This window comes from Cyrtonyx montezumae, unplaced genomic scaffold (assembly GCF_038088225.1).
Source record: "Cyrtonyx montezumae isolate F1298 unplaced genomic scaffold, pur_monq_1.0 scaffold_25, whole genome shotgun sequence".
In the NCBI taxonomy this organism is placed as follows: domain Eukaryota; kingdom Metazoa; phylum Chordata; class Aves; order Galliformes; family Odontophoridae; genus Cyrtonyx; species Cyrtonyx montezumae.
Window position 1 is genome coordinate 12697087 of NW_027071992.1, and position 13646 is coordinate 12710732.

At 34.9% G+C, this 13646-nt stretch overlaps 1 protein-coding gene across 2 annotated transcripts in view; it reads right to left on the minus strand.

The window, feature by feature from the left end:
- Positions 1-2188: 2188 nt before the first annotated feature.
- The window catches only part of SLC1A3 (solute carrier family 1 member 3), a 59530-nt gene continuing 48072 nt past the window's right edge, over positions 2189-13646 (minus strand). For both annotated transcript variants that reach the window (XM_065739985.1, XM_065739987.1), the window contains 5 exons: positions 8731-9026; positions 6774-7007; positions 5156-5350; positions 3603-3737; positions 2189-2588 (listed from right to left, as the gene is read on the minus strand). In XM_065739985.1, the coding sequence (XP_065596057.1) occupies positions 2384-2588; positions 3603-3737; positions 5156-5350; positions 6774-7007; positions 8731-9026 (1065 nt within the window). In that variant the 3' untranslated portion in view covers positions 2189-2383. The remainder of the gene's footprint in view (positions 2589-3602; positions 3738-5155; positions 5351-6773; positions 7008-8730; positions 9027-13646) is intronic.

Here is a 13646-nt window from a genome sequence, read left to right on the forward strand (position 1 = left end):
ACTTCGGTTAGACAGCCTTTGAAAGAAATCCCCCCAAAAAGCAGTAATGTAAAACTATTTTTATTGAAAATACATCTACAAAGTAATGTTTCTCAATCCACTCTGTGTGCATACCAATGCAGAACCAATGAGGGCTGAGCAAGGGAATCTTTCTATAATACCTGATTTCCATAAGAAACAAAGTTAGTATAAAAAAAGATCTCATACTTTGTGAAACAATTCATTTTTCTCAGCTGATGTCATAGAAAGACAGCCATTTACATTATGTCTTTGCAATGTATTTCCAAACAGAATCTTAACAAAAATTAAATCGTTATGCTGTACATTCTACAGTTAAAATTTATACACACATTTTGAATACGGTATCTATATAAAAATATCTCTAATTACACATATCAGAAAATGTCTATATGTATCCTAGATTTGCATTCTGTTAGCAAAAACATAAAAGTCACACTTGCTTTCTTTCAGTGAGAGATTAATTTAAGAGCTTTGTAGGTTTGACCACTCAATGCTCTGAGTTAAACCCTGCTCACTTCAGTCACTGAAGAGTTCCTGCTTCTATTGTCTGAGCTAATCAACTGGAGAAGATGGGCAGGAGTTTTCAGTCCTAAACAAAATGGTCTTGCCTTGTTGCTCTAAACATGGGAAAAAATTTTCTTTCAATGAGGATGTTGACATTTTCACTACAGTGAAATACACTGCATTTATGTTCTCTTACAGACAAAAGCAGCATACTGAATATTTTTTGTGTGGCGTTCACTTAATTTCTATTATCAGATTTTATTTTGTTGGGAAAGGAAGAAAGGAGAAAAAAGAACATTTAAGTAAAAAGAATCACTCAACATTATTTTGCCTTCTGATTAATATTTCTTCAATCCCCTAACTGTAGCCATATTATAAAACTTTCCAGTTTACCTCTACAATAATACAAGTTAAAAGGAAAAATATATAATTTATAATTCTAAGATGGGGCTTCAATGGGGAAAACTGCTGGAATGAATAAAAAAAAAGCAACAGGATTACAAGTGCATTGTCTCTCTTTTTTCATTCTTTCCCTACTGTTTCCCTGAAAGAAGCCTAAAATATTGCGCATTAAAATCCCAATTTATTTTATATTAATTATAGTATTTACTATATTTTCTAGATTTCTTCCTAGTAGAATTAAAAAAGCACCCATTAGTTTTACTTTCTAAAGGGTTGGTTTTTTTTTTTTTTTGGGATGCTGCTCATAAATGCATAAGGATTTTGAATATTTGCATTCAAAGAGGGAGCCTTCTTCTCCAGGTGGAAAAACATAAATCTGGCTAATGGCTTTATTACTTATCAGTGGAAGGATCAAGGGTTTTGGAGCTCTACAATCAAAAGATCTCTTGTTAGCCCTAAGGATTCAGATTTTGAATCCAGTCCTGTTAGGATCTGAACAACTCACCTTTCTGCACTTTCTGCAGAGGGCTGGCACTGCCTACTATTTGTATTATTGCTTATCATGTAGATTAATTGGTGTACCTAAAGCATATGTTTTTATATCCCCAAAAGTAGAAGAAGATGCATTTCCAGTCCCAGAGTCAGTACAGCCTAGGGCCTTGCCCCTACAAACATTTACAGACATTGATTGTTCAGCCTGGTTGTGGAATTGAAATTAAAGGGCAAATCCAGTGCGGAGGTACATATATATATACATACATACATGTCTGCAAATCCATGGGAACTGACTAGGCTGAGTTTTTCTCAAGATTAGCTGAAGGTAATGTAAAAAATAGTGTCTTTCTCAGGAATATTTCAGCTTAGCTGACAAAGTGCTGATTGTGGGAATTATTTCTGTATCTTTACACCTCCTTTTTTATTCTTTCAATTAATGTTCTTTTATTGTCTTGCTAGTAATTGAACAAGGTTGTAATGCTAGAAAAAAAGAACATTAAGTGAGAAAAATATTGTTAATTTACTCAGCTGAATGTAGTTATCAAGTTGGAAGTATTGATTGTGTGCTTGCAGTTAAAATTTTCCAACAGGTATTTAAAAAAATAAAAACATTTTCAAGCTCTGTTATCTGTTTTTACTTTCCAGTTCATTAAAAAAATCACATTTACAGGACTGAGTAAAATATATGCTGTTTTTTTTTTCCTTTTAATTTAATTGATTTTTTTTTTTAACTTTCACTTAGCACGTGTCTAGCAGGACCAGTCTGTTAACTTTTTTTTTTTTTTAAGTGGGAAGCCACTTGATCACTGCTAGTTTGGAATATATTTCCATTAATTCTTTTCAGTGCTAGCATAAATGGAAAAGACAAGGAATAAGTGAATGTGGTGAACTCAAAATATAAAAGGCTGGAAAAAGTGTATGTTTTCCACACTTGTAGTGTTAGACTCATGCCTTCTTTATCCTACATCTTGGTTTCACTGTCTAATGGTTTCTCACTCTCATTTTCTTGTGAGATCAGCTGGTATGGTTTCTTCATTTCATTCTCCTCTATCACAGAATTCCCCATCTCAGCATCTCTATTCTTCAGCTCATGCCGTGACAAGTGTTCAACAATTCCCGCTCCGATGGAGTCTCCCAAGACATTGGTAGTCGTACGAAGACGATCCCTAAGGAGAAATTGTAAATTAGCCTTGAGTTTACCACTTGTTCTGGGAAGTACGCAGATGAGATATTAAAATGTCCATTACATATCTACTAGGTGATTCAGTAATGTTATGTGAGCTGTTAACATCATGATTCCTTCTACAGAAAGTTGCAGTGTAGTAGGATTTGGAGAAACCAAGTTTGTAAAAACAGTTGGCAACTTCACACTAAGTAACAGTTTGTGATGAGGAGAACAAAAGTAGTATATGGCACGTGCTTATCAGAGGCATTTTTATATGTTTTTGGGTTTACACCCTCTGAACGTGCAAGCCAATGAGAATCTGCCTTATTTTCATGTCTCTCCTGATCAGTTTCCTCCAACTTCTTGCAAGGATCACTTGAGAAGATTGAAGGGTAAAAGCCTCTGTAAACTAGCTCAGAAGATATAGATTGGAAGATGCCTGTGATTTATTTCTCAGATCTAAGAGATTTCTGGATATACCTACAGATGTGGCTGGAATGTCTTCTGCAGACAAAGGAATAGAACAATTGATGTGCAATACATTATGGTTGCTGGATAGGAAGTAGACAACTATTTTTCATTTCTGTGTCTATGGGGAAGATATTAACTTTTCATGGACTAGCCTGGCTACAATGAGCAGAACTGGGTCTGAACCTGTTAACTGACATATTCTAAACCTGATTGATGGAAATACTGTCATGAAACAAAAACAAAAAACACAAAACCAAAAACAAACAAAAAGGACTAAAGCAATTCTTTTTTAGTTGAATTACAATGTATCTGAAAGCTTTCTTAGTAACTTAGGGATCCAGGTTTATAAATCATCCTTTTGTAGAAGAGGAGCCATAATTAGTCTACACCATCTGATTTAAGAACATACACTAATTGCAAGAAACTTTGATTCAAGACTTCTATAGCAAAAACTACACTTCAGACTGCAGTACTGTCAAACTGTGCCTGCTACTGCACCTCCAAATATGGTCTAAGTTCTTAATTCACCCATAAAAGTACTTACAAGAACCAGTCCACTGCAATGATAAGAGTGATATCATCTGTAGGCAAACCCACTGATGTAAGCACAATGACCATGGTGACCAGTCCGGCTTGAGGAATGCCTGCAGCCCCAATACTGGCAGCTGTAGCTGTTATACTGTGCAAAGAGACAGCAAGAACAATTTATTGACTTCCTTAGCAAACACTTTATCATCTGGCAAACATTAAAAACAAATACAAAGGAAGAAGATATTTGCTCCTCAGTAAAAAAAATACTAACTAATTTCCTAATCTGAACACTGCACAGCTGCAGGGGCATGTGGATTTTAGTCCAAAATGCATACAATGATGATTTATCCAGAAGTCTGGTAACATGATTTTTTGACATGGTAAATACCCTCCTCTGTGGTTATGGCCAATCAAAAACAATATGGGTACATGCCGCCACTCAGTGAATAAATCAATTCCCACAGTTCTAACATGTTAGAGTTGATCTGATGCAAAACGTTTTATTCTCTATCCATCTCACTATAACCTCATGCCAAATGAATTACCAAATCCTTTGGCATTTTGAATTCAGATTCAGAAAACAGAAAACTGGCAAAAGCCCTGAATCACACACTCCAGTAATTTGGCAGATATGTTTGTTCACATTCACTTTAGGAAGAATTCTGTTTTGTCAGATGACTTGTCCGGGAGCAGCTCTAGTATTGATGAATGTTGAATTACTGCTCTGTAGTGTGAAAGAATTTTTACCTTCTATTAATAAATATTGAATTAACCTGGTGGGCTTATGGAGAGAGGTTCTTCTGCTTGAAAATCTCCTGTGTTTCCAGTTTACCATTTCTGAATATTCAGTGTTGCTGAGTAATAAATGTTTGTCTGTCCTACACTGTCCTCCTACACCATCCTGCTTTTCCCTTACTGATAATTATCTATGCTGCAAATGTACCCATCACCCTTTTCTCTTAAGCCATTTCAGTCACATTGTAAAATGAATGCAAATCAATCATCAAGTGCTACTTAGGGTTTTTTCTTTTGCTGTTAAATTTCAAATACGAAGGCTTGTTTGCTTGAAAACTCATCTTCTCCACCTCTGTCATCCCACGTAACAAAATGTATTGCTTCTCTTTACACACACTGCTATACTTAAGACCAATAAGGCTAGGAAAATACTACCTTCCTAGCCTTAGCACTGCACCGTGCCACTGTGCTGCTCTTATGCTACAGCTTGGTACATCCACTGTAAACTATCTGGTTCAGATCCCAACATCTGTGTGAATACTTAAAAAAAAACTTTAATGACAAAAGAAATATAAGGCTTCTTGTTGACCCATCTACATGCAGTGATAGGTATGTTATACACCAGTTTTTTAAATGTTTGAGTATGTGAAGAGTATGAAGAGTATGTTCTGGGGCTATCTTCTGTGCAGATACAAATCATTACAGTTATTCAGCTACTTTAGAATATCTTGTTTTTAGCTCTAGATGGCTTTTTGTTTAATCTCTTATATAATGGCAAGGAGTCATCACTAAGGTGCTTTTGTTAGATGTAGGTAGTAATGGCTTCTGTACCTGATTGTGATAATCTGACCAAAGTTCAGATCAAAGTTGTTAACCTGTGCAATGAAAATTGCAGCCAAAGCCTCATATAAGGCAGTTCCATCCATATTAATTGTAGCACCAACTGGCAGTACAAATCTTGTAACTCGTTTGTCCACTCCATTTATTTCTTCTAGACACTTAAATGTAACAGGCAGTGTTGCAGAACTGAAAAGAAGATAATACATGATATCAATTTTACACAGTGAAATGTAAACTGTCATTTGTCATGATGACATGATTGTTCTAATGGTCTTAAATTTTTGTGATCTACCAGAATATTAAATACATCTATCATATATATATAATATATGCAAATTGTGCATATAAATGTATATATAACATATGTATATATTTATACATATATGTCTCCAAGGCATATATAATACTGGAGGTTCTCCTGATCCTCTGGGACTAGTTGGATGTTTCGTAAGAGTAGACTTGGCTCTTTGTCCTTAAAGATGCATCTCTTTTTTGTCCTTAAAGATGCATCTCTTTTTTGAAGAGGTTTTTCAGCAATCCATATTACTGTGTTTCAGTCGTCTCTTCATTGCTAACTACTTCTCAGACTTGGAAAACTTTATGAACAATGATAAAATAAAAATACTGATAAAGTGTAAAGAAGGGCAGTAAAGATTTGCTAGAAAATCTCTTTGATGACAGTCAATATACAAATAAATTTTGAATAGTTTTTAAATCTACTTGCATTATGCTGTCTTGATCCAGCAATTGCTTAAGTTCCTACTAAGAATATTGATCAGCTAAAATTGGAAAATACACTCTGACTATTGACTCTTGTGAACCAAACTAGTTTCGATAAAATTAGATATTTTAATTGCCACTATTTATTTTCTCTTGAGCTATGTTGATTGACTCTACTTTACTATCTTCCTTTTAAAATCATTAAGAAAATTCCCATTTAGACATTCTTCACATTGCAAGGACTGTCTTCAAGATGTCAGTTTCAACAGTAGTTGTCTCTCTTTAAATGCAAATATGTTTGCACAGTCTTTTTTAAGTCCTCAAGAGCCTTTTTCAGTGATACAAAACTACAAAATCAGACTGTAAACTCATAGTCCTAAGAGAGTCTAATCTGGATATGGTATAGGAAATACATATTTGATTTCAACAACATTTTCTTTCATCACAAATACAAACAGATTTAAGTCCTTCTGACTTCATCAACAAAGAACAATAGAACCCTTTTTGTTGCAGGTCCAGGGTCTTTAGCATAGACAATCACCTGCCAAGATCTCTCACAATTCCCTCTGAGACTTCATGCTTACTTCTTTGTTTTGCAATGCATAAATGAAAAATTATTTTGCCAACTTCATCGTTTACTAACAATTACAAACTAACTGCAGAGCTCACAGACAGTGACTAACCAATGTCACAAGAACCCCAGCCATACAGTCTGCATCTCCAAACACACCCATTTCATATCTGTTCAGGAGTTCTTAATAAAAATAAGAGTCTGAATCAGTATAATGAACTGTCTCTATCACAGTGATGTTAACCAGATACATTAGGCAGAAGTGTTTCTTAAACCAAAAATATTAAAATAACTATATCTGGCCTTAAAATATTATACCTGGAAGATGTTCCCAAAGCTGTGACTAGTGCCTGGATTAGGCCTCCAATAAATACCCAAGGATTCTTACGAGTGATTAGAAAGTACAGAAGAGGTAGAACAATGACAGCATGAATAAGCAAACCAATTATAACTGTTACAGTATACATGGCAAGCTGACCACCAATCACACCCATATCTTCCATCTCAACAATTTTTCCAGCAATCAAAAAGAGAATTCCAAGTGGAGCATACCTGCAAATAAGAAATGAAATTAGTATTGTAATGAGCAATATAAAGCAGCCCCTATTCGTATCTTTTGTATGTTTGTATGCGTGCATGAAGGTAAGATATTACTAGTAGCATGACTGCAAATCAGAAGCAGTTCAAGAGTTTGACTGTACAGCTATTAAGAGTTCAACCTGGATGAAACCACAGTGTGAACATTTTTGGTAGGTTCTGCTAGACTCAGAATCTGGGAAGCAGAATATGAGAGGAGTATAGCATGCTTTTCAGATACAAAAACTTGGAGAACAACTTAAAAATGCATGAAAATCACTTAGTAAAACTGGATTGGCCAGAGACATGAAAATCATTGCAATGTAAAGGAAGAATCTTTAGAAAAAAATTTCAGCTCAAAATTCTCCAGCAATAAGCTTTCACATGTAGGGAGATGAGCTCCCTTAGAATTCAAGTGCTGTTTAAAAATCTGATTTAGCAAATTCTGTTAGAATTCTGCCTGTTAGAATGAAGTCTCACTCAGTATAGTTGGAGATCATGCTAAGTGTCTATCTCTGTTCACTCTTCACTGTTGTTTCTTATGTTGCTGGGGAAAAACATACACTTCCAATGATTTCAAGCTGCTTCTGTCCATTCCTAGAGGAGCACTGCATAAATACTTTAGCATGAAACTGTCTGTACAGCAGATGTTATGGCACTGTGGGGTAGCAACATAAGTGGTCTTTGCTATTTCCTCCTATCGGTAAGCACAGCTACAAATAAAGGAGTTAGTGCATAGCATAACACTCTAAGATCTACAGAAACATAATTATATTATTACAGCAGAACTTCTGATACAGCCCTATTTCCATAAACACCCATTTGTCTTTTTACACTAAGTTATCAAGGAACATAATTATCTAGAATATCTTAATTGCAATTTGAGCCATAAAATCCATGTTGAAGTTTATCAGAAGTAAAATTTTCTGTCCTCTGCTTTATTATCTTATATGTACTCATACATTACGAGAAAAGATCTTTGATTTGCACAGATGATTCCTGATTGAAGAGAATTCTATAACATACTCATTTTTAGTTTTGCATTTAGTACTACAGAAGTACGCGTAGGTTTGGAGTTTTGAGGGATTGTGAAGAAGGCAGCAAGACATTTCAGAATTATTTTTTTAAAAATCAACCTTCTACATGACAGAAAACAAAACTTCATTTTTGAAAAATATTTCCTAATGTTTGAGGGAAAATGGATAGGTTTTATTTATACATTGAACACAGGAAATGACATAGCAAAAAATATGTTTATCTGTGTGCAGTTACAATGCAAGTACATATTTACATACTACATGACTGCAGGAACTGCTTGGGTTGGAAACTAATTATAGCAAGGTCTTGCTATGTAGAAGTAAGATTGTAGGAGAGATCTATTGGTTTCCTCTAGTGAAATCTGAGTAGATGATAAGGAAATTTTGATTGCATGTTTTTTTGACTTCTCTCATTATGAAGACAGAGTGACTATTAAGGGAATTGGAAATTATGCCTAAGATCTTCATTTTTCTCAGTGTAAAAAGCCAAACACCCTGAAAGACAAGATATACAAAATTGCAGGTTTGGGACTCATTTACCAGAAAGGTACAATTCAGTTAAGAACTTATTGTACAACTTTCGGCCATACAGACTCTAGCTATTCACCATAGTGAAATAATGAAGTTAGTAACTTAATACACAATTTATCAGAGGCACTTACCACATGATTAGAGCTACCAGTCTCATGATAGCCTCATTAAGGCTATCAAAGAAGTCTTTTAATGCCTGACCTTGCTCCTTCATGCTTCCAATCACCAGGCCAAAGCTTATTGAGAAAACCACCAAGCCAAGGGCATTCACTCCATTTACAGAACCTGGAACAGGAACCATTTCCTCTTTCATTTGTGTGAGGGTTTCCATTGCTGCTGATACATTACTTATTATGGAAGCCACTGTGGATGTTTCATTGGACGGGATATCTACTTTAAACATTCTCTTTTCATAGTTAGTTTTGAACTGATAAAACAAAAAGAACAAAAAGATGGAAATCATGTGAATTGTGCAAACAAAGGTAAAAATCACACATTAAATTAGTAATTTCTATTGTAGAATGTGCATTTTTCTGTAAAACTTGTTGGTAAGTTTAACTGATGAGAAAAGACTTTTCTGAAAGCAACATAAATATACACTGACCTCAAGAGCTCAATTTTCTCCCTTTGGATTTAAGGACTTGTTCTCTCAGAATTTGAAATTGAAGACATATTTGTCATGCTTGTGAGCTTATCACAAATCTATTGATATTTAGTTGCCTTTTGGTAAGCATTATTTCCAGTTTTTTTCTACTGTTTTTGAATAAGGAAAAAATAGACTGAAAGTAATCGAAATATAGCATACCTACTCTTCCTTATTTTTAATCTGAAATTAGCAATTTGATATGAAAAAGCCATTAGTTTTCTCTACTTTGCAATAAAAAGGCACCACTTTTGTTTATATGAAAAAGGTTTCTAATTTAAATAGTTTCTCCATAGAATGGGAAAATAAAATTAAAAATCACAATGTTCTACTCAGTGTTTACTTTGACACCATCTTCCACCTCCTGTTACTTTTCCAAAAAGAAATGTGTACCCTGAATGTTTGTTTCAGCATTCATAAAAACCCTAATCCCCATCCTTATTACAATTTTTTGAGCACAAGAAATATTAAATGTAACTCATAAAATGTTTCTAGTATATCTCAGAATGCTAAATATCATATTAAAGCAGTGAGATACAGGTGTCAAGACTATTCAGCATCTTCAGGTTTTTATTCCTTTGGATGCCTACAAAATGCAAATGATAAGTTCAAAAGCTCTAGTATTAGTAGTAATATTTGCATTCTCTGAAGGTATTTGAGTGAAATGAAGGCAATATACTTAATACTAAGATAAGAAACCCAAATATCAGCACATAGCAAAGCTAACATAGGGTTCTGTTACTTTCCATAGCCAAAGAGTTTTTATTTATTCCTACCACATATTTGCTGTATCTCTCGATGGCTTCATGTTTTTCAGAATTTTGAGTAAAATTTTAAGATTTAAGGAAAATTTCTCAATAAGATGTAGCAGAACAAAATCCTGTGGAGATCAGATATTCTTGAGTTAAATGAAATGTGCTAAAAACTTATAAAAAGAAGAGTTAAAATGTCTTATTCTAGGGGAGGCAAATGAGCTATTCAAACAGTTGACTGTTTGAAGAACAGCTCCCACCCCACTCAATCCCATCTGTGTTAATTTCTTCTCTGTATCAGATCATGATCTCCATGAGACAGTACTGTTCTTTAAACTGGCAGGAAAGTGATCAAGCAAAAATGGCATTTTTTTTTTTTCATATAGGTTTTGGAGGTAAATCAAGTCATCCAGGAATCAAATGCCAGTAGTGGGGCAGCACTGAAATTGGGACTGTTGTCTAAAGTTGTACATGAAAGACTCCTAATAGTTATATTTTTAGTGTTTAATAGGGGTGTGATGACTCTGCAATAATAATATTTTAATTTCTCTTAGTCATTATATATAATAAAACAAAACCAACCAGGTAGACATTTCTTATTGCATGTATGTAAAGGTTCTAATTATGCTGGACTTACAGACATGCAGATTAGACAAACATAAAAAATTAATCTCTTAATGAGGACTGAAGTCAAAGACTAATTTCCTAGAGAATTTCCTATTATTTCTTGTACTCCCTAAGCACACAATTACTGACTTCTCCTTCATTCTCCTAAATTATGCTCAGATTCTTCTCTTATTCTTGTCTATTTGGGTAAGTCCAAAGCAGCACATAATAGGGTTTCGACAGTGATAGATATGGGCTTTCTGCTGCCTGCTGCAACAGGCTATTGACTAAGTCATAAACTATTTTTATTTCACTGATACCACAATTTTTGTTTATGTAAGACATCCACACCTCTGTCAATTATATTGGCGCTGCTGGGCTTCAGTATTAACAGCGGGAGCTGAGAAAGAGCTGGGCAGAGGAGGAGAAAGCACAATCACATGAAGATTCTGACCTCTTTGAAAAGGGAATTAGAAAGCATCTTAGGTTACAGTATTTATTTCTTGTTCTTTTCCTTCTTCTTTCCTCTCTCAATCTTTTTTTTTTCCCTTTCTTTTGCTGCTTCTAGAATTCTCTCCCAATTGGAAGGTGCCTGTATTCAAGTTTTTAGGGGACATAATACAGATTTTAGAACTTCTCTTAGCAAAGTCTATTCCCTTTTCAGCTACTACTATGTACTCTGTGTACTACTGGCACACAAAGCTGTTGATCTTTTCTGTTGACACACACTCTTGGTAAAAATGAAGTATTCAGAAATGTTGGCTTTACCCTAGGGAGATCAGTCTTTCTAGAGTTCTTCCCAGGGTGGTGAGCAGTGGAAAAGCAGTTTTCTTAGAGTGGAATTCAAAATGAGAATTTGAGCACATGTCTCAGAGAGCAACCTTTATTTGCTTTAAAACAGTCACTTGTGTTGGCCTTTCTTTCATTAGTGATAAATGAGGTTAAGGTTAAATTGACTGATGTGTCTGTCTTACTATGCACAATGTTGTCTATTAAACAGACTTGAAAAACTTCTTGGTGAAGCAAAGGAAATAAGGGAAAAACCTAAGTAAGTAAAAATATTTTCCTCAAACTGAAATTTTATTATCACACTACAGTTCTGTGAATCCTCATTCTTTTGCATCATTCAGTACTGGAAGAAAGTAAATAAAGAAGGACTGCCCCAATAAAACCTACAGGTAGACTTAGGGTTTTCGAGAGTTGTGTTTTACTGGTAGTCTGCACACCTACACTGATAATCAGGGATAGGTCAAACAGCATCACTGTGGTCCTGAAATTTTTTAAGGGTGCTTTATGCATTTTGTCTCCAGGCAAAAAGGTTTTTGCCTGATAAGATTTTAGATTCAAAATACTCAAAAATTTTTTCATTAGTTCACATACATTAAGCAAATGCATAGCAAGGAAAATACTGCCTGATACACAATAATACTAATGGCCTTCTATGAACAGCTTTATATACAAGAAAATTCTGTAGTATAGTTTCTGGAATTGGAATTATTTTAAATTAAGATATCTCATTATGACATAGTCAATAGATTTACTTTATTGTTATAATATAGTATAATGAATAACTTACTGAATACCTGAATAATATAATGGATTACCTGCTTGTACTTGAACTATTCTTTTTTTTATTATTGGTACAAGATACCCATAGCCATCTCATTTGAATTCATTGCATGACTTAAGAAGCAACAGGATATACCATGCAAGTAGCACATATCTCTATTTAGCTTGTGAAAAAGGTAACTGTATTGGTAAACGCTCTGCAAACTCGCTATTTACTATGAGTACTCTATAATATAATCAGTGCTATCTGTTTTAAGTTATATGGTGATGTGGTCAATAGTGAAAGATGATTTTGAAAATGAGTTTTGCTACCCCTTATGTTGTAGTAGGCATGGCTGGGACACCGGGATGTGACGTGATAGGCCCTCCCTTGCTCTGTGAGTGATGTATGATGCATGGGGGGGTAGACGATGATAGATATATGTATATAAGGAGCTGCTGTGCCTTATTAAACACCATTTTGCCTTTTTCTACCCAACCATATTGGTGTCTGTGATGGCAATGGCCCTAGCAGGGGAGATCACTAGCCCCAACAGCCCGACCTTCCAAAATGGTGACAACATCCTTAAATGCAGGGATAGAAAAAGATAAATGAGAATAAGACAGATCTTAAAAATGAAACTTTCTGATTCATTTTTTCCTGTCCTTATGGACACATGAAAGCTTTCTAGATGTTCTACAGAGGAGCTGATGATACAGGTTAAAATACTTCTCAACCATCCAAAACCAAAATGAAGAATAGACAGTATATACCAGAAGTCTTGTCTCAAAGTGTAATTAACCCTTCCAATCCCCTTGATAAGAGTAAGTTCTGGAAAGAACATTAATTAAAAACAGCTCAGATGAAATGCAGTTACCAGATACAACTTTGCAGTTCTTTAAGCTTCAGCTGGAATCAAGTTCCCCCTATTCACAACACAATGACCTCCTCCTGCAAATTATTAGACTGACTCTGTTTCTCTTGATGTCCCAAGTTCACTCTTTGTTTCTTTTGTCTTTTGATATATCCCCAGAGCACAGCACAAAGAGCGATGAAATAGAAAGCACTTTCTGCCTAACAAGCAGGCTGCTTACAAATGATAGATAGCATCTTTGAATTTAGCGTGGAAAGAGAAATGAAAAGCTACTAGCCAGAGATGAAAGATAAATTCCAAGATTTCTTTGTATATCCTCAAACTGGGGGTGAATACTGGAATATAGGGAATATTTTGAACAAAGTTATCTAATTTTAGAGAAGCGTGGAATATTTATCTTCCATTAGTCTTTTCAGATTCTTCTGTTGCTGAAAAGCAGTCACAATGTCCCACATAGGAAAAGTAGTATCAAATGTTCATATATATATATATAACCAGCACCAGAAAGTTTGTCATAGTCTTTAATATTCTGCTGTTTCCAGTGATCCCTATGGGTTTGCCCCCCATCTCTATCAGTACCCGCTGCATGTAAATCAGTGGCAGATCCCACTGGGATCTGCCAC